This window comes from Schistocerca gregaria, chromosome 3 (genome assembly GCF_023897955.1).
Source record: "Schistocerca gregaria isolate iqSchGreg1 chromosome 3, iqSchGreg1.2, whole genome shotgun sequence".
Lineage (NCBI taxonomy): Eukaryota > Metazoa > Arthropoda > Insecta > Orthoptera > Acrididae > Schistocerca > Schistocerca gregaria.
This window is the reverse complement of record NC_064922.1, coordinates 418,806,852-418,829,717: the sequence shown is the minus strand read 5'-3', so window position 1 is coordinate 418,829,717 and position 22,866 is coordinate 418,806,852. Positions and strand designations below refer to the sequence as shown.

The window sequence follows — 22,866 nt, the reverse complement described above, 5'->3', positions numbered from 1 at the left end:
CATTAGACTTCAGTCCCATAAGATTTCACACACATTTGAACAATTTTTTTGCAGTGGCAGCTTCTGCCCAAGAGGTCAGATTTGCAACAGACATTCAATGCTCTGCATGCACTTGTGCCATTATTTTGATGACTTTACATTCTCTGTACTCTTCTATTGCAAGGAAACACACTACACCCATTTGTTCTTGTTCTGAAGCCTCCATCTCTCTGTTTTTAGCACTGTTGAGTACACAGACAGTCAACACATACACGTGTTCACTCTGTCATTACGTGGGTTTGCATTCACATCCCTCTAGCATGAAGTTTGGAGTCTCAGCACTCTTATAGGGACTACATCTTCTTCCACAGGCAATTGTAGTACAATCTCTTCAGTGGTTTTCATTTTACAGCCTCCAGCTCATTTATTTTAGAATGACCCTAATTTTAAAAATAAAAATTAAATAACATATTTCAAAAAATAAAATAAAAATGCAGAATGGGAAGTCTGGGATGGGGGAACAACAATATCACGAAAAGGATAGATTGCAACTCAACTTAACAGAGGAGTTGCAGACAAGCACAACAAAAAGACTGCTATACATTTAAGCTTTTGACCTAAAGGCCTTCTTTTGAAGTAGAAAACACGAAATGTCAACATTTCAGAATTTCTTAACCTCAATCCTTGCTTCACCATTTCCCAAATCCCTCACATGAAAATGAACCTTACTTTTTCAGAATGAACTTCAGTCCACTACCTAAAATCTGATCACAACCTTATAATCCTACCTGCCAACAAAGGCCCCACCACTGTTTTTTTGAAACACAGGGACTACGCCAGCTGTCTGATTCGTCCACCTAAAAACCCTGTCCCAGTGATCCCATTCCAGAAATTTAACAGGATCTCCAGTCCCTCCTCACATCCTTATGTCCATCCCAACACCTCTCCCCTGAGTCTATCTGTCTTCACTCCCACCTCTCACTGCACTCATACTTTCTACATGCTTCCAAAAGTCCATAAGCCCAATCACCCACGACGCTGCATTGTGGCCAGTTACTGTGCCTCTACTGGGAGAACAGTGACCACATCTTCAGCTTATTCCCTGAAACCTACTCTCCTATATAAAAGATGCCAACCATTTCCTCCACACTTCCTATTCCTTTACCACACAGCGCCCTGTTCATCACTACTGATGCCATAGGTGGGAACTCTCCCTGCAATACATCCTATGTTCCTGTAACTGCCCTGGCCCCAACCTTTGCTAGTCACTGTCCTTCGCCTACCTGTCCCCTTCCCTGTTCCCACTCCTGCACTAAACAGCAGTCTCTTCTGCCAACACACCCACCAATCAGTGTGTCCTTCTCTACTTCTCTCCTTTTCTGCCCCCTCCCACCCTTTCCCCAACCTCCTGACTGCAGCTAACAGGCCTACCCTCTCCCCATCACATACCTGCACATGCCCACAAGCAGCACTACACCTTTCCCTACCCTGCTATCCCTTCTCTTCCTCACCCCACATCTCCTTACCCCCACGACCCACACCAGATTGCTGTTCATAGTAGATGCAGTTGCTGTCTGCAGTCCGGCCACAGTGGCCAGACACATTGGTCACATGTGTGTGAGTTGTGCCTTTGTGAATGTTTTTGTGTTGTCCACTTTGGAAGAAGCCTTTTTGGATGAAAGCTTAAATGTATAGCAATCTTTTTGTTGTGCCTGTCTGAATCTCAAAGTCTCCTCTGTATGGTGTGTAGCAATCTATCCTTTTCATAATATCATTGTTAACACATTAAAATCAACATACATCTGGTTAAAATATTATGATTATGAACATACAGAACATAACACCACCAAATATAAGCCAGTACTTAAAATTAACTATCTGGCAACACTGTGTAGCTCTATTTTTGTAGACCTGTCCAGATGCTGCGTCAGAGTTTCAGCTCTGTACAGCCATCATGTGATTTTTGAGAACCTCACCACTGAAGTTGTATTTTCATTACATATTACAAAAATGGAACAGTTGAATTTAGAGCAACATTATGCCATCAAGTTTTCTGTTAAATTTGGGGAATCCATGAGTGTGACCTTCAAAATGTTGAGACAGGCCTACGGGGAACATTCCCCATCAATAGTACAAGTTCTCCACCGCCACAAATCATTTTTGGAAGGCTGAAAACACACTGAAGATGAACCTCGTTCGGGGAGGCCTTCAACTTTAAAAACCAATGAAAATGTCCAATGTGTGCATGCTCTTGTGAATTTGTTCCTCCAGGACAAACTGTCAACTAATTGATTTACAGAGGTGTCCATGAAAGGTTCAGAAAAGGGTGAATTGATTGAGACCGGACACTACAGGCAAGTGAATGCTGCATCACGACACTTTCCCATGTCACATAACCACTTCCATCACGAAATTTTTTTACCTCAGAAGGCATCCACCTTGTTCTGCAGCGCCCTATTCACCTGATCTGAGCCCTTGCAACGTTTTTCTTTTTCCAAAATTGAAAAATGTCATAAAAGGCCATCATTTTGGGACTCTGGAGAACATTCAAAAGAATGTGATGACATACTGAAGGCCTTACCAGTTGAAGCCTTTCAGAGTTGCTACAAAGACTGGGAACAACTACTCTGCCAGTGTGTAGCTGCCAAACGAAACTACTTTGAAGGGACAATACTATTGTTTGAAAAAAAAAAAAAAACCTTTGGTAGATAAATATTTATCTCACACACTTCTCATGTTACAAAAACTTTGTGGGTTTACCTATATCGCAAAATGTAAACTTTCACAGCAAGGAATGTCATGACTAATAAAATATTCCAGGCTATTATGCTATTGTCAGATGGATTTTACCTTACAACCTAAAGTCCTCCCCCCCCCCCCCCCCCCCCCTCATCAGCCAGTAGCAAGCTGCAAGCCAGGGTGTGAATCGGGACATTCAAAGAAGCCATGGTCCTCCTTGAAAATGTTGGTTTTTAATGTGAAAACCACAACATAATAGCATGAAATATTTTATTAATTTATCAATATATTAGAAACCTGTTTTTAAGTCTCTCTGTTTTACATTCTTGCTTTTTACATTCATTTTTCTTTGTCCTAACACAAGTCCTATTCTCTCAATACAGTGATTTCCTGTCATTAACAGTTACTTTTTACAGCATTTCCTGCTCAAAGTCATCCTTGGGACAAAGCAAAAAATGCATACTAATACATTTATTCAAAAAAATGATTACACCATCGGAAATGTTGATCTTTAAGCTATTTTTCCACATAGTCCCCATTTTTTCCATGCATTTTTTTCTGTTAAGTAATACACTTCTGCATTCCCACCTCAAAGAAGTCCACCTCCAATCCATTGAGAAACTTGGAAACTACTTCTTGCAACTCCTTGTCCATCTGGAATCGTAGACCGCATAGGTGCTCATTCAATTTCAGAAACAGATGGAAATTGTTGGGTGCCACATCAGAGATGTAAGGGGGGTGGTCAATGACATCCCAGCCAAATTTGTCAATTAACTCCTTCATTTGTTGTGACAGATGTTGACGGACATTGTTGTGATGCAACCTTTTATGCCTTTGCTGAGTTTTCCCCTACGACGATTTTGGATTGCCTATCTGAGTTTTTTCAAGGTCTTGCAATAACTTGTTGAGTTTATGGTGGTCTCTCTAGGCATAAAATCAGTGAGCAGTACACCACGCCGGTCCCAAAACATCGATGCCATGATCTTTCCTGCTGACAGCTGCTGCTTAAACTTCTTTGGTGATGGCAATCTGGTGTGTTTCCATTGGTGTGATTGTTGTTTTGTTTCCAGAGTAACTTAATGGCACCACAATTCATCCCCCACAACAATGGAATCAAGGAAGTCTTCCTTATTCTCGTTGCATTCACTCCAAAACTTCCGAGCATAGTCAATGCACTGCTGTTTGTGGACTTCTGAAAGCACGTGCGGCACCCAGGATGCACACACCTTGTGGTAGCCTAGCTTTTCATTCAATATCTTGTCAATTGAAGCTTCAGAAGCCTCAGGAATTTGAGCAGCCAGTTGCCCGAAGGTGATTCACTGATCTTTGCGCTGGATTTGCTCAACTTTTGCCACAACTTCGTCAGAGATCAGCGGCCTCCCACTTCGTTGTTCAGCGTGGACATCCGTACGGCCATTGGCAAACTCCCTACACCATTTGTGGACATGCTGAATGCTTATACACATTTCCCCATACACTTCACTCAATTGCCAATGAATTTCTACAGGTGGTAACTTTCTTGCGTGCAAAAATCAAATGACTGCACGTATTTCACACCTGGCGGTGACAGCAATGACGGGCTCCATTGCTTATGGCTGTCAGGCCGGTACTGACCTTTGCAGGGCCACGCTGGTTGTTGGAATTGGTGGTGGGGGATCCAGCAAACATGCTGGTGTTGCCAGATTTCGCATTGCACCATGCACGGTAAGGATACAGATTTGAGAGCCTTATTTTTGAAACAACCCTTGTAGGTTTGCAGTGTTTGACACTGTGGTAAAGGTACCTGAGTTACTGCCTTAATGATAATTATGTTCTGACAATACACAGTCCAATAGTAACTTTTCTTCTGCTCACTGCATTGTATTACAACAGCTTTAATTTAATTTCACAGTCATTTGTACAAAGAAACACCAGTTCTGAAGATGACTGTCTTTATAATGGGCTTTCCTGAATCATTGTTACTTTGTGTGAAATACACTAATCTATACTATGTGCACAGTCTTAGGTTGGTACAACCTAATGTCAGACATAAACATTCCTCCTCAAGGTGCTCCATAACATGATGACTATTTCCACCCTCTTTCTCACCCACGATGTTCCGTGAACCGAGTGAGCTCCTTCTCGACAGCAAGCTGTAGATTTCGTGCCAGTTGTTCTCTGTTTACAAAGACTGCCAACTTTAGTGTTTTAACCAGTATTGTATTACATGTTCTATTTACCATAAGAACGTGAATATCTTTTTAATGTGGTTTCACAAAAGACTTCTACTTCCATGTTTTATTTGCACTATTGGACACAATTGGAATGAACAGGGAAACTTGTGTTGTGTTTGTGTGTGTGCCAGTGCAGAGCCACTGTCTTTGTGATTATAGTGACTGCAGTGGCTGAGTACTAACACAAACAAATGTGAGTTTCCTTCTTTGTTCTGATCAAGTCCAACTGTGTAAATACAACACATTAAAAAGATATTTGTGTTTTAATGTGATACTTATTATTGATAATTATTCTAAAATTATGGCAAATAAAAATTATAATATAAATGGATAGATAAAAAATCTGCTCACCGAGTGGCGGCAGGAGAACACACACACAAAAGGATTGACTTGTATACACTTTTGGAGCCAGTGGATACTTCCTCTGGCAGAAGAGTTGAATGAGAAGGAAGAGGGGTAAAGGAATAGGACTGGAGAGATTTAGAGAAAGGGAGACAGTTTAGAGAAGTCACCTAGAACCCTGGGTCAGGGTGGACTTACTGGACGGGATGAGATGGAAAGTCTGATTGTTGGGGACTGCACCAGATGAGATTTGAAAATCCGAGAGCTCAAAGGTGGAAGACAGAGTAATATCCAGGACAGAGACAACTACTAAAACATTATGCACAAGTTAAAAAGAGTGAAAAGCTAAGTGCATTGTATGTAACAGAGGCGGGAGGAGGGACGGTGAAAAATAGACAGGTAAGAAAATGAAAAATGTATAAAACTAAAATGGAGTGGAGAAAGGAGTAGTTACTGTGAATAAACTCTGAGACGGAAGGAATTAACATAAATTAAGGCCAGGTGGGTGGCAGAACCAAGGACATGTTGTAGTGCTAGTTCTCACCTGCAGAGTTCTGAGAAACTGGTGTCTGGGGGAAGAGTCCAGATAGCATGAGTTGTGAAACAGACACCGAGGTCATGACTGTCATGTTATTCGAGCGTGCTCTGGAACAGGACATTGTGTGGTGCCGGTATACACTCTCTGTCTATGCCCATTCATCCTGACTAATAACAGGGTGGTGGTCATACCAATGTATGAGGAGAAATACTGCTTACATAACAGCTGGTATATGATGTGTCATTTCATAGGTGTCTCTCCCTTTAATAGTATATGTTTTGCCAATTCCAGGGCTGCAATAGATGGTGGTAGGAGAGTGCACAGGGCAACTCCTGCAGCAGGAATGGTCGTAGGGGTAGGAGCCATAGAGTAGGGAGATGGGTGCAGAAGGAGCTTATGGTCTGACAAGGATTTTGCGGAGATTGGGAGGGCGATGAAAAGCTATTCTAGGTGTGGTGGGCAAAATCTTAGACAGAATGGATCCCATTTCAGGGCATTATTTTAGGAAGACATGGCCTTGTCAAAGTAACCTATTCAAGATCATGATAATGCTGTGTAACAACTGGTGTGCTTCAAAGTTGTTTTTTGGAGGGGTCAGCAGTACCAGGATTGGATGTGATGCCCTGGGAAATATGCTTTTGAACTAGGGTCTTGGGATAATTATGTTCAGTGAAGGCTGAGATGAGAGTGATGGTGTACTACTGTAAAGAGTCTGCACCCAAACGAATATGTTTGCCTTGAATTCCAAAGCTGTATGGGAGGGAACATTTGTCATGGAAAGGATGGCAACTGTCAAAATGTAGGTGTTGTTGTTTGTTTGTAGGTTTAATGTGGATGGAAGTGTGTAGCTGGTCTTTGGTGAGGATGAGATGAACATGATGGAAAGTGGCATGGGATTCGGAATAGGACCACATGAAATTTAATTGGGGGAAGGTATTTAGAGATTCTAGAAATTTTAACAGATCAGCCTCACCATGAGGCAAAGATGTCACCTATGTGCCTAAGCCAAACTAGGGGCTGAAGGCTAATGGATCCTAGGAAAGCTCCCTCCAAGTGACCCATGGATAGTTGAGCCATCCTGGTTCCCATGGCCATATCCCTGATCTGTTTGTATGTGTGCCTCTCAAAGGTGAAGTAATTGTTAGTAAGTATAAAGTTGTTTAAGGCAAGCAAGAAGGATGTCAGAGGTTTGGAATTATGTTTTCTTTGACTGAGGAAATGTTCAGCAGCAGACAAGAGCATGTTCAGGGCAGTTGTTGGTATTGAGGGAGATGGCATTAATGGTGACAGCAAGGTGTGTGGTGGAAGTGGGACAGGCACAGATTTCACATGACATAGGAAATGGTTGGTATCTTTTATGAGGGAAGTATTTGGACTATGGGTTGCAGATGTTGATCAACTAAGGAAGATATATGTTCAGTGGGTGCTTTGAAACTAGCAATTGTAGGACAGCCAGGATAATTGGGCTTGTGAAACTTAGGAAGAAGGTAAAAGATGGGGGTGTGTGATTGGGTGGAGTAAGAAGTTCTATGGATTGAGGTGTAAGTCCTTTTGAGGGGCCTGAGATTTTTAGGAGAGACTGCAGATCAGTCTGAATTACAGGAACGGGATCTTCATATGGCAGATGGCGTATGTAGAGGTGTGAGACAGCTGGTGTAGTCCTTCACTAACATACTCCTGTTGGCCAAGTACTGCAGTGGTGGATCCTTTGTCTGCTGGGAGGATAATGATGGAATCATCAGCTTTCAGGGAACATAGAGCCTGGAGTTCTACAGAGGACAGGTTAGGGCCATGTTGTAGAGAGCTGAGGAAGGGCTGTGAAGCAATGCTGGATGTGAGAAATTCTTGGAAGGCTTGTAAGGGATGATTTTGAGGTAGTGGTGGTGGATCAAGTTGGTTCCATCCACGACCCCAATTTGAGATGGCCATCTTCAAAGGTGGTGTTTATTTATAAAAATGACTGTGAAATTAAGTTAAAGCTGTTGTAACACAATGCAATGGGCAGAATGAAGGTTGCTACCAGAGACATTACTGTCAGATTGTTTAAATTGCCGCAGCCAAAAACAGAAGGCAGTCAACAGGAGATGTTCTGAAAAATACTAACATGTCACAAAAACAACTAGGATAGAAACCTTCTTTTTGCTAGAAAATAAAAATGCTTACTTCATATTTAATTAAGAATTCTGAAACAAAAAGTGCCATTAGATCAGACTTTACTAACAGTAGTCAGTAGTCTATAAAATTTATTTTCTATCTTTTCCATACAGTGATTGCTTGTTTGAAAGCAACAAGAGAGCTATAATGATACTGAAAAAATAGTACCATACCAATAATAATAATCAAACTAACACTAGTGTAAAAGCCATGCTATTTATAACTTGAATCAGTGTCTATGAGTGAAATGATTAGAAAAGATAAATTTCTATAGAAGAAAAAAATGACAGAAGAAAAAAATCTTTGCTCTAGTGCGAACATCTTCCTAAAGTCAGAATCAATCAGATTTGAAGGTGTTTTTAAGACATGGAAGGAAGTTGACTTAAGGATACTGAAATTTATCAACATGAAGATGCAGCTGGACACTGATTCAGGCAATACACAGTATGCTAGGAAGTTATAAAATAATCAGTTTTTGTGCTACTAATTTATGAGCTACCACTATATCAGTTTAATGTAATTGTAATTGTATCTATCCAATTACATTACATTTTCAAAAATTGATTATTTTCATTACTGTATCAACTTAAGAGGACCTTCAAGCTAATAATCAGTTCTTTAACAAGTAGGTTTAAGGACAATGTAGTATAAAAACTTACCTACAGGATTAATGAATAGCTAATCAAATGATAATATTAAGACTCACCATCAAACCTCTGCTCATGAAGTATGGTCTGTTAATTCCATCATTGAGCTCACAGTCTTCACAGAAACAAATAAATATTGTGTCTATTGCCATCTGAAAGAATAAATAATAAAAGCAGATGAGAACATTCACAATAGAAAAGATCAGAGCAACAACATATTAATGTGCAGACTAAGTTGAGTTTACCTCGTAGACGGTGATGAAGCAGTGTGCTACAAGGTATGCAAACACTCCCGCAAGTGAAAGAGGCACCCACAAGTGCATAATTCCATCTTTGTGCTGCAAAAAAAAGTTTAATTCAAGAGGTAACTTTTAATTGAATCTTGTACAGGACATGTACTTTTTTATTTGGATGAGACAAAACTTTATCCAATATGCCTGCACCTAACCTTGCTTGTCTTCTAAGAGTTAACCGGTGCATGGATTACAGCAACCGAAATCCATGCCAGCAAAGGAAAAGCACTCTGTTGGACAACATATTATTTTTCTTTCAATAGTGACAGTTACACGAGATCCAGAACATCCATTTTTAAACAGTACAAAACATGACCTTTTAAATACATAATAGTGAGCTTACAAAACTTCTGGTGCGCAACATCGCAAAGAAGGGTGGCCATTAGGAGATTTTCAGTGGAAACAGTACAGCAGAGAAGGTGGAGGCTCCAGAGTGAAAGACAGGGATAGGGAAAAGAAGAATGGAGTAGGAAATCACTTGCAAAGGTGGAGTGGATGAAGAAGGGTGCAATGGGATGGTAGTGGAAGTGGAGGTATAGGCAGTTTGAAGACAGGAAAGAAGTACCTTTTTACCAATGTTCCTGTTCTCAACCTATTTCACTCTTTAGCCCTGACATGAGACTCTCACATCCCCTGTTACTTTTGTACTCCACCCTAGTTTACTATTTACTCATTTCCCTTATCTCCTTATTATAAAGCTGTCTTAAAGACAATAATGTTTATGACTTATTTCCTGTATTGCACCAGGAAGATCAAAGTGTGTCGGTCAGTTTCTATAATGCCTAACTGAATTGTAGGTCTAATATTTTTTGTTTCTCTAGCTATCTGAGAATAACTAAAGTGAGTCAAAACTGATAATGACTATAAATAAGTGCATCATGAGAGTTGCTGAAAAGAAGTACTGTAATTTCATGATGTCTGTGGTGGGGTTGTTACTTACTTTCCATTTGTGCCTTAAAAATTCTGTAAGTTAAACTACTAAGGTATTCTGCGAGAGAGTAGGGCTTTCAGTTAAAACACAAATTCAGAATTTTTTTATGGAGTTATTGGACCTCAGATTATAGTAATATGAAGGAGTGCTGACAGTAGAGACACATTTCAGAAAATTTAGTCATTGCTAGATAGATACTTGATAGAAGTCAATGCTTCTTATGCATTAACATTTCAAAGCTTCTTATGCATTAACATTACTAACCTTCAACATCTGCACACCACACACCACAGTAGCTATGACAACCATTGCTTTTCCCAGGAACAATACAAAATCACCAACTGAATTTATAGCTGCAACCCTTAAGGCATTTGACGCCAAAAGTTTGAAAGCTTGTTTCCCAGCTTTACAGAAACTGTGTCCATGTATTGCTGCAAGGTAAACACAATGGTGAAAAAGTTAGAAGTTTTTGATTACATAATTTTTTATTGCTGACATTTAATTAGCTCACATACAAAAAGCCAAGCGGGTGCAAGTATATACACAGATATAAGCTAAAATTAAAACAATAACAGAAAAACCTCAGTAATTAAAAGACAATAAGTACCATATAGAGTGTTGGTAGGCTCTGCCTCAGCTTTCAAACTGTCTCTTCTCAGGAAAAAAACACACACACACACACACACACACACACACACACACACACACACTTTTGCTTTCTTATGTAGAAATACATGGGAATTTTTATGAGGCAGTTGGGGGGAAAAAGCCACGCGATTCATCCTCTAAAAAACTCATTTATAATGTGACTTATGCTACCACTTATGTATGGACACCATTTAAATTTGCTTACCTATTTCAATATAGGCATTCCTTGTAAGAAACTGAAGAATTTTCTCAAAGCAATATAAACAACATTGACAAGTCCTAAATATACATGTTGTTATCGCATTGTTGTGATTTTTTACTTTGGACTGAATGAATTTTAGGACTATACGTATCATCTGTATAATAGCAATCAGCAATGAACCCAGAGCAACTGAGCCTAGATGATACCTCACAAGATTACAAAAGCTTCGTATAATTGGTGTGCCCAGGTTCTGCTTATTCCTGAAAAATTAGAAGTATAAATGCTCAGAATTCAAAAAGTGTTGCAGGCTCAAGAAAACTCAAGTAACAAACCTCAACTCATCAAAGCTGTTTTTCATAATACTTGTAAGTAATGAAGAGCTAAAAATTGAGTTTTAACTGATATGTTTTTATTATTTATTGCAAATAAAGAAAGAAAATGTAAAAAAAGAAAGAGCCTTGAATTTTCCTATCTCACTAAAAATCATATTCATCATAAATAAATGACATGAACATTTATCTTTGTATTAAGAGTAGGTTTATCACAAAGTAATCATTGTAGCAAATATCATATTTCAATTCTTTTTAAAATGGTGTTTCACAAAATACAAAGTATTTAAAAATGAGTGACAGAAAATGGTTTTGTTAAAATATATTACAATTTCATAATTTTTACTATAATTTCATGAGTATTCTCCAACAGTTTCAGCTACAATAATAATCTAAACATTGTAGCACTCACTTATCTGGATCATAAAACAAGGAAAACAGATTCACGTTTGACCAGATTAGGTCTCTCAGAAATTTATGAAAATGAGACAGCAGATCAAACACCAAGAATCAGAATATATTATAAGACAACATGTTGGTCAAGAGAGAGAATAAGTTGCAATTAGAAAACCCCCATAGCTAGCAAATTCAATGAGGTGAAGTAGTTTCAACTCGATTCCAGAGAGTGCACTGTTCTATGATTTATAGATTCCTATTTCTGTGAAAAGAATGATGATGGAAATTTTAACTGGCTGCATTTTAGTAACTGACAAGCAAACTATGTATTGACAGGATATCTGCTATCTTTTCAGGGTAATGATGACAAGAGTGTGGTTCAAGTTTCAACATTTTGTGTTGTCAGAGAGAGGTTCAGTACGTTACTAAGTACTTAGTTCATCCAACCTTTTTCCAGTGATTAGCCAGACACATACATATACTGGACTTGGTTATGATAACTATCTTCTTTTTATTTTACCTATGCTTATCTCATAATAAACTTATACACCCACTGAAACGACTTCCCGTCCAACATATGATCACAATCAATCTTGAGAAGTAAATTGCTAGTATGCAGTGATTTTTTGTACCTGTATTTACCAGCCTTGTTCCTGAGAACAGCTGGGTATTGTTTTACAAAACAGTTTCTTTGTGGAGCATTATGTTACGAAAATCAAAACTACAATGACGTTAAGGAAATGCATTCACACTTGCACTGGACTAAGCAAAAGAAGATCATATCTGTGACAAAATGAGTATATGTTTGTATCTGTGATAATATCTCCAAGGATCATGCCAAAAGAATTTTTTTTTATATGCATGTAAAATAAATTATTTTGCATGTACCATTAAGTATCTAGGAGAAATATAAATTTTAATCATGTGTAGATCCTATTGACTCAATAAACTTCTTTAATTCTTTCCACTCATATCTTCAACAGCATTTTTAATTAACCATAACACTGTCAATGTAACTGTTTTATTATGTAATAGTAGTCTTTATTACAATGGTGTAATGATCTCAGCCAAAGAGCTGTTGTAGTATTATATCACTTTATTGTTGATTACAAATTAAGATTACATGTAGTGTATTGCAAAAGCTGAAAATGTATAGTAACAAAATAATCCATGAGATCTATTTATTCTGCACAGTTTGCCATTAGCTCTCAAACTACAGACATACTGATCACAATCGTTTAGTCATGAAATTCATCTAAAGTTGTTTCCATTACTTCAACCAAACTTTTCATGGTGTACTTCAGGCTATCCAGGTGAGTTTGTTTGCATTTTGTGCACAATATTTAGATGATCGACATGGACGTATCCTTCAGGCACTGCAAATTGTGCTCTTATGTGTACTCACTGCTTGGACTCAAACCAGATGGTGAACTCTAGCAAATATTTACAACTGATTGTGAGTTCAACTCCCAATATTCACTACACGCTTCAATTCTATTTTGTTTTTCAGCGCCTGCACTGGTATTTCCTCAAATGCATGTTCTCTCAGCAGTTCGCAGCTCTGGTGGACACGACGGCTGACTGAGATCTTAATGATCTGAATACTTGACCCAAGACCTGTTTAAACTGAAACCTACATCCTTGTTTATTAGTTTTTCTGATATCTCTATTTCAATAGATTCCTTAATTACACTGTCTAGAAAACTGGGCACTTACATAACAATGACAGTCTTATAATATCTCATTTCATGATTATTTTTGATGCATTGTTCAATGGTAACTGATTTACTTGGATGTTCTAGTTGGGGTGTTGCTTATGTTCATTGCAACTCTCCCTCACTGTCTAATAGTCTGCCTGATGCAAGATGTGCAACACTCGCTTGGAATGTGGTACACATCTGGCTTTCAGAGACCTAAGTTGTCTTTAACATTACATAGAAGACTTTTAATCTTTGTTAACAGGAATGAAATACACTGTATACCTTGTTTCTGTATGAACCTACTGATCTTTTAGGATAATGGGGCAGCTTAAGGTAGATAAATGTTTTTGGCTGCTCATGCTGTTTTATTCTCAACCTCTTTCTCAAGTATTCTTGCTTTTGACTGCAATGCCTACTCAAGTCGACAATTTGAGTACCCATTTCTTCAGAACACTATTCATAGATTTTGTAATTTTTTGGTGAGGCTGTTCTTGTCTTAAAGTGTTCAAACTCTATGGACCACAGTCTTTTGGACTGGTTTTTATTTTTTATTTTTTTTTATTGACGAATGGTAATGGCTCAGGGTGTGGAGATAGTGATCAGTGCGGGTTTTCTACATACCCTATGATCCACTGATCCATTCAGTCTTCTCTTGGAAGTGATACACCAAGGAAAAGTAGCTGGCCCCCTCTTTCTAGTTCCATTGCAAATTTTTTGTTAGGATGGATAGAGTTGAAATGTCCCAGGAACTCTTCAAGTTTTATAGGGGCCATGTGGCCACACCACAAATGTGTTGTCCACATATCAACAGAAACACATTGGTTAGAACTTGGTGGATGCTAATGCCTTCGCTTCAAAGTGTTCCATGTATAGATACGCAATGGCAGGCAATAACAGACTGCCCGTCATGGGATTCTTGTAAAGAATTGGACCACATTCAAACTGAGGTGTTGTATAAAGTAACTGGAGTTCTGAGTGTGGTGTTTGCACTTCTCCACATAATTGCTGAGAATGTGTTTCAGGTACTTTGCCAGCTGGTACATAGGTGGACCAATATTACTAACCGTAAGTCTACAGGAATGCCTTCTTTGTATACCTTAGGAAGTTCATAAGGACAAGGTAGAACAACTGCTCAAGTTCAACCTTAATGTCACTGAGGCAAATATGACTCACTGAACCATGTTGTTTTGCCAACCTATTGCCTCGAACTTGCAGAAAATGTAACTGACATGTGAATATGGTGAACTGATGTCTAGCATTCATAAGATGTCACAAATTCTCTCTCATGCTAGTAGCAGGCTTGCACAGCACATAATCCCAGTGTCCATAGCTATATTAATATATTTAATTTTGGTGAACATAGGTACAGTTTCTTCATCACAACACATTGTTAGAAAGCTCAGTGTATTGAGAAGTTAGCTTTTCTACTGGCACAGATTATGCAACTTGTGTACATTGTGGGCCATCTCCTACCCACAGAGTGAAGCGATGTGATCTCTCAGGTTTTCTCAGGATGATTAATGCTATACTTCCAAGTGTTCAGCTGAGTTTTTTTCTATGTTATGCACAAAATTTCAGTGACAAACCCAGATTTTTTTTTTCAGACACGAGAATGTGTATATATGGTATATCAGTGTGGGCTCTGAGAAACAAAAGAGCATCAAAGGAGATAGAAGGTATCATATACTGGCCTCACAGTCAGCTATAAATAGCAGTGAGAGACCAACATTCTGGACAGAATCTAGCAGTACACATAACAGAACAACTCACAGCACCTGATGGAGACAATTGGGTTGGTCATCAAAATAGTATGTATAAAATGGAAACAACAGCTCAACTTAACAGCTGAAAATCAGTCACACTAAGAAAATATGAGAGATAAAAATTTTTCCATGGTATTCTCTTCCTTCTTCGCTGACCCTAAGATCTTAGGATTCCTTGACTGTTGCCATTTTCAATTTTATTTTGCAACTCTCTATCTGTTTCAGCTGATATAACAGAGGTCACCAAAACTTTTTGCACATCAGGTGCACCGAGCGAGGTGGCGCAGCGGTTAGACACCGGACTCGCATTCGGGAGGATGATGGTTCAATCCCGCGTCCGGCCATCCTGATTTAGGTTTTCTGTGATTTCCCTAAATCACTCCAGGCAAATGCTGGGATGGTTCCTCTGAAAGGGCAAGGCCGTTTTCCTTCCCCATCCTTCCCTAATCCGATGAGACCGATGACCTCGCTGTCTGGTCTCCTTCCCCAAAAACAACAACAACAACAACAACAACAACAACAACATATCAGGTGCATGCCTGACAAAATGAAGAGTGTGGGCTACATCATCATTCTGCACAATAATCTAGACACAATTATTGAAAACTGAATGCTCTAAATTTAAGGAACATAGCAGCTACGAGGTCTCGGAACATGTGACAATCTCCTAGTTTTCTAAATGTAGCATTTAAATTTAGATTATATCACAATGTCACATATTCCATATTTTTTCGTCCGTCACATTCAGGTGCCATTGGCAGGCTGGATGAACTGACATCACTGGCTGGATCCAGTACATGGGCCTTAGTTTGGTGACACCTGATATGCAATGTTAAAAAAGTCTGCAACATTTATAAACTATTTATTATGAGTACTTTACAGGTAAAAAAAGGGAAGAGAAGGAATTAAAAGGATAATAATTATAATTTTGCAATACGTTTCACTGTTCAAAAGACATTAAGAAAAAGTGACATGACATTTATCGTGAAAGAAAACAACTTCAAAAATTATTTGCAACTTACATTTCACAACCAGAACCTGAAATTTATATAACATTAATTAAAATTATCTGTCACAATCATGTATTCAAAGCCAATAGCAAATTCATCAGAAATGATTTTCACTTAACCTTGATATGTAAGTGAAGAAACAATTACCGTGTAAAAAACCATGTTGCTACAGCACCAGCTATAACCATATGCTGACATCCGGTGCAAAACTGAGCAAACCACAGCACTGCAAACAGATTGTACCATCTTGTCACCTGCAAATTAACATAATTATAAATTTATAATTAGATTTGCCTCTATATTTATATTCTGATAGGGAATGTTGGGAATAAAGATAAGTATGGTTTGGGGAAGAAACAGAGTTCCTTCATGGCTATTTCTTCCCTGCACTACTGGCACCCCTTTCATGCATCGCTTACTTTACTTTTGTGGCCTTAGTTTTCTGGCAAGGCATTCATTATGTAATTGGGATAGAACATTGTAGGTCATCTTTTGAGCTGACATCATGGTCAAAATCAAGCTATAAAAATAATTTTATCATAATATAAAAATTATTAACAATCTCCCAGATGATGATGTTTTTGCAGTGTTTGGCCCAAGGAATGGTTTGATGCAGCTCTTCGTGCTGATCTGTCCTATGCAAACCTCTTCATCTCTGCATAACCACCTCAATATCCACTCAGACCTGCTTACTGTTCTCAAGCCTTGGTCTTAGTTTACAATTTTTACATCCTCACATTTCCCCCCATTGCCAAACTGACAATTTCTTGATGCCTCAGGATGTTTTCTATCAACCGATCTGTTCCTTTAGTGAAGCTGTGCCCCCTGCGTAATCTTCAGTTTCTCCTGTGGCACAATATTTCAAAAACCTTTATTTTCTTCTTCTTCAAACTGTTTACTGTTCATGTTTTACTTATGTACAAGACCTCACTCCAAATGAATATTTTCAAGAAATATTCTCTGGCACTTAAACAGACTACAGGAAACATTAAATGGGTGCCTACAGACTTCCAAAGATTTCATGAGTTAATTATCCTGAATGCACATTAGTACTCACTATTAGGTAAGAGATCTCCCATAATACTTCGTTGGATAAGTAATACCCACTAAAAGCTTTTGAGGTGAATGGAATGGGCATTCAGTGACCGTAGGCACAGATTTCATGGCACCTGAAATGTATCGGTAATAGAGACTTCATTAATGCACTGGCTTCTAGTGTAGTGTATCAAAAATGAAACTGAACAATCAGATATTTTTGGTGTCTACTAGTATTGGATTAACATACAATGATGACACTGTAGGAAAAGAAGTTACATAGATTTGGATGCGTTGGAGCGGGGCCTCAGCTATCCAATATTCTGGACATTACCTTTTGTGACCATATTAATTATGAAAAATACGATGCTATCACACAATATTGGTACATAATGTATGTAATAGTGAACATTTACCAGTGTGTCTTCCATTAAAGCAAATCAAGCAGCACTCCTCTCAAGAAGTTAATGACTGTGAAGACGCCTATTCAAATGTTCGTGGAGAAACTCTGTAGGTTTGCTGTGAAGATAATGTGGTATTGGTCTTTTAAAAACAATTTCATGTATTCTTCCAGAGATGATGTAGTACCATGCTGCCAAATTAAACAATTAAAATGAGACTAAGATGCTGTGCGAATTGACAGGTCACACCACATCTCATAGGCTTATCTTTGGGACATAGGGCATGTGGCTTGAGAATCAACAAGGCATGGACTTGGTGTCAGGTGGCTAGCGTGAGCAGTGACCAAGAGAGGTTGCGCTGAGGCACCCAGAACTATCAGTTTTGACTTTGGCACGTGTGTGGGACGTGAGGCCCCAGTTCCAGATCCTATGCTTCATTGCTGATTTGTCTCCTGAACACACTGGACTTGTTTCTGAGGAGGACATGTAGAAGGCAACTCAGCGGACTGATGCAGGCACACGCTGAGGGGAGCAAGTGGGAGGAAGCCATTTTTTGTACCACCTGTTTCACAGAACTCTAGGAATTCTTTCTTCAGCTGACACCACACAAGATGTTCCCAGTGAGCACATTTGGAACACTCATGTTTCATAGGCTAAGTTTAACTGAGGAAGTGTCATTTCTGAGTGGTGGCCATACCTCAGTGTTTGGTGTTCTTGGATTCCCTCCTGCTGCAGTAAGAACCTCCGTTTTGGTCATTACTCTGTGAATTAACTTAGTGAGGCATTTGCCTCCCAGTTCATGCTCCAGCTCAGCGTCCTGATTTAGGATTTTGTGGTTGCCACCCATATACTGCCTCCAAATTTAAATGCAAAGGCCTGTGTTATCACACATGCTGTTTCTAACCACTTACTGGTGAGTCACGAACTTCTCTAGCTAAGCTTTTGGCAGTATTTATCCACACGACCTGAGTTCTGCCCCATGTGCTGGCACAGGGATCTGTTTCAGTTCTGAGCCAAGAGCATAATATTTGAATGGATCTATTTCAGTTCTGCGCCAAGGCCATAATATTTGAATTTGGGTAATGGTTGGCATTTGAACTTATTCCGATCTACAGTGACCAAGTGGATGGATGTTTTCCAACCTGTTAAATTTGTTGCTTCATTACTCTGAATGCATCGCTGTCAATTTTTTAATTATATTTCAATGGTTCTATAGTTGGTATGCAAATTTTGCAATTATCATGCTAGTATCCCGATATAATTGCTTTGGGCCTTATGGTGATGTCTGACATGGCCGCCCTTATCTCTGCCCCCTTATTTCAACTTGTTAATTATTTTCTGTGTCTGCATAGTCACATGGGTCTCTCACGTGTGTTCCACAAGGCGAGAGCCAGGAATTCTGGGCCATTTTAGCTGCAGACTGCCCTGAGTTTGGACCAGTGGTGGTGGATGTTGTGTATCAGTTGTCTTTTTATTAGGTTTTAAACAGGATTGGATAAAATTCAATTGGCCAGATCTTAGCTAAGTTGGTCTCTGGAATCTTTTGGTATTCTGATTTATACACTATGTGCCCAAAAGTATCCAGAGACCTGGCTGAAAATGACTTACAAGTTCATGGCACCCTCTGTCGGTAATGCTGGAATGCAATACAGTTTTGGCCCATTCTTAGTCTTGAGTTTCCACCCTCAGAGGCATATGTTCGATCAGGTGCTGGAAGGTTTCTTGGGGAATGGCAGCCCATTCTTCATGGAGTGCTGCACTGAGGAGAGGTGTCGACACCAGTCGGTGAGGCCTGGCACGAAGTCGGCGTTCCGAAACATCCCAAAGGTGTTCTATAGGCTTCAGGTCAGGGCTTTGTGCAGGCCAGTCCATTACAGGGATGTTATTGACCTGCAACCCCTCCGACATACGCCATCCACCACAAGCTGTGCATTATGGACAGGTGCTCGATCATGTTGAAAGATGCAGTCACCATACTCAAATTGCTGTTCAACAGTGGGAAGCAAGAACGTGCATAAAACGTCAATGTAGGCCTTTGCTGTGATAGTACCAAGCAAAACAACAAGGGGTGCAAGCCCTCTTCATGAAAAACACGACCACGCCATAACACCACTGCCTCCAAATTTTACTGTTGGCACTAAACACGCTGGCAGATGACATTCATCGGGCATTCACCATATCCACACTCTGCCATCGGATCACCACATTGTGTTCCATGATTCACCACTCCACACAACATTTTTCCACTGTTCAATCCTCCAATTTTTACACTCCTTACAGCAAGCTAGGCATTGTTTGGCATTTACCAGAGTGATGTGTGGCTTATCAGCAGCCACTTGACCATAAAATCCAAGTTTTCTCACCTCCCTCCTAACTGCTATAGTACTTGCAGTGGATCCTGATGCAATTTGGAATTCCTGTATGATAGATGTCTACCTATTACACATAACGACCCTCTTCAACTGTTGGCGGTCTCTGTCAGTCAACAGATGAAGTCGGCATGAACATTTTAGTGCTGTACATGTCCCTTCACGTTTCCACTTCACTATCACATTGGAAACAGTGGCCCTAGGGATGTTTAGGAATGTGGAAATCTCGCATATAGATGTATGACACAAGTGACACCCAATCACTTGACCATGGTCAAAGTCTGTGAGTTCCGTGGAGCACACCTTACTGCTGTGTCACGACATCTAATAACTACTGAGGTCACTGATATGGAGTACCTGGCAGCAGGTGGCATCACAATGCACGTAATAAGAAAAAGCATGTTTTGGTGGTGTCTGGACACTTTTGATCACATAGTGTAACTCAAGTATTAATGTTATTAATTCGCAGGTCTTATTTTTAGTAAGTGTTTACTGAACTTATTGAATCTCATGTCTTGATATTTTTAGATGTTGTTAATCTTGGCAAACCAGTTTCATGTTTTAATAAGCAAATATTTCTTTTTAAATGAATTGGCTTGAACACTTTAGCTGGATTACTTTCACATTTAAATAATGGTGAATCTTTAACTGTTCTATTCAACTTCATACTCTGATCTTTGTTTGGTTAAATGTCTTTGTATGTTAACAAATGTTGTTCTGAAACTTGTCCATGTTGCAGGTGATGTTCATTCCCACCCTTTCCTAGTCCTTCCACCTGCAACCAATCAGACTCAGAATCTAGTGTAACACATAATTATAGTCATTGATATATAATAAAAAAATCTGTTCCTATAATCTCCTTCCTTTTCAATTTCAATGTAGAAAATAATTCATGTAATACGAATCTGCTCGTTACAATAGCCAGAAACCTTTACTAATAAAGATGAAAGTCAACAGTTTTATAGTGCAGAATAAGACAGAAATTTACTGTAAATTTCAGGTGCTGCATCAGACAGGTTATCCACTGTGGCATCTGCTGGCCATTAAAATTGCGAAACCATGATGTTGGCTTGCAATAAATGTCAAATTGGCATGAACTGTATTACATGCCTGGCTTTTTAAATAATTAGCATTTCAGTGCAACAAAGCAAAGTAGGCAGGAATTAAGCTATCTACAATGTGTACACTACTGGTCAAAAGTTTTTGATCACTTGTCACAACTATAGATTTTTGGTTAAAATGTGGATTTCATTTTGAATATTCTATCATATCCCTGTCATGATAATAAGACAAATATAAAATATGTACAGTCTAAGTGCCTCTGTTGTGTATTTGACTGCCTGTTCACCTATGATGGCACTGATGAATACCAGAACAACACTGATGTGCCTTTACCTAAGACAGTTCCATTGGAATAGCTCATTTTATTTCACCTCCTATGTAGCAATCAATTTGTATTTGTTTACAGTACATTGTGTGCATGCACCAGTGTGCTTGTATACTTGATCAGGTTCATACTGTATTACCTCCTAATGGAATGGAAACAAAAGACTGGATTTGAAAAACATGCTGTAATTGTGGCTCTGCATGAGGAAGGCTATTCTACTCGGACAATAGCAACAAAAGTTGGTGTGGTGCATACACTGCAGCAGATCAAGCAAACTAGTGCCAACACAAATGTTTCATGATCTGGAAGACCCTGAGTCACATCATACATGGAAGATCAGATCACTTGTGCACAGAGTATATATCAGATATCTTGTACTGCACCTCAAATTCATGTGGAAGTAAGTAGTATGCAAGTATCTCCGATCTCTCTCTCAACAGGACAACAGCTTATTCATGAAAAAGCTTTAAAGGGAGATGTAGCTGACAAAAACCTTTTTGATATGAATAGATTTCAGCGTGCAACAATGGTCCAAGGTGTTATTCACAGATGAATCTTAGTTTGAAATATTTGGAAGGCACTGTTGGATGTTTGTTCATTGACTTCATTGAGAATGTTTTATGACTGTGATGGCAATGGTGAAGCACGGTGGAAGGATATTTGTAGGCGATAAAGTTGGTGATCCAGTGATAATTACTGGAACATTGAAGAAGCAGGGATATCACAGGACACTGATTACTAATGCAGTTCTATATAGCAAGAGACTTACTGGTCATGGGTTTGTTCTGCAGCAGGCCAACGATCCCAAACATGTGTCTAAACTATGCAGATGGTACGTCAATAGAAGAGAGAAATTTGGGGAACGGAAGAATATGATTTCACCAAATCAGTCACCTTGACTTAAATCCTATTTAACTCGTATGGGATTAGCCTGACAAGGAGGAGAGGAAACAGAGGTCATCTAATGTTGAAGATCTATGGAATAATTATTAACATACATGTTGCACTGCACTGCACTATCCACAAAAACTTGTTGTCTGTAAGAAGATATTTAGGCATAATGTAAGAAGGAGCAGCATCTACCGTCATGTGTCAGAATCTGACAGCAGCTAGTTGGTGGCCTACTGAGACTGGCTAATTGGTCTGTGATACTGCTGCTCAAAGACCAAACACATTGACATCCATGATTTCAATAGCACCAAGGAAGTAGTGCCCAGAAGGCAGGCAGGAAAGAATCAGGATTGGTGGTGCAACAAATCAGCATTGCCATGCAGTACCTGGATGGTGAAAATTATCGTGGCTTCCCTTGACAATGCAGTACAGAGAAATATGCAAACAGCAGTGTGCACCCAATGACAACACTAGACACATGAGTGGCTTCCCACTTTTTCAGGTCTGTTCCAGTCCTGGATAGAGCATTTATACACTCCTGGAAATTGAAATAAGAACACCGTGAATTCATTGTCCCAGGAAGAGGAAACTTTATTGACACATTCCTGGGGTCAGATACATCACATGATCACACTGACAGAACCACAGACACATATACACAGGCAACAGAGCATGCACAATGTCGGCACTAGTACAGTGTATATCCACCATTCGAAGCAATGCAGGCTGCTATTCTCCCATGGAGACAATCGTAGAGATGCTGGATGTAGTCCTGTGGAACGGCTTGCCATGCCATTTCCACCTGGCGCCTCAGTTGGACCAGCGTTCGTGCTGGACTTGCAGACCGCGTGAGACGACGCTTCATCCAGTCCCAAACATGCTCAATGGGGGACAGATCC

General features: G+C 39.4%; 1 protein-coding gene across 2 annotated transcripts in view; it reads right to left on the bottom strand.

Annotated features, from left to right (window-relative positions):
• Positions 1-22,866, bottom strand: part of LOC126356221 (choline transporter-like protein 1) — a 442,973-nt gene that overhangs the window by 4,243 nt on the left and 415,864 nt on the right. For both annotated transcript variants that reach the window (XM_050007038.1, XM_050007037.1), the window contains exons 12-16: positions 16,032-16,138; positions 10,690-10,946; positions 10,101-10,267; positions 8,858-8,950; positions 8,672-8,764 (exon numbers count right to left, since the gene is read on the bottom strand). In XM_050007038.1, coding sequence (XP_049862995.1) covers positions 8,672-8,764; positions 8,858-8,950; positions 10,101-10,267; positions 10,690-10,946; positions 16,032-16,138 — 717 coding nt within the window. The remainder of the gene's footprint in view (positions 1-8,671; positions 8,765-8,857; positions 8,951-10,100; positions 10,268-10,689; positions 10,947-16,031; positions 16,139-22,866) is intronic.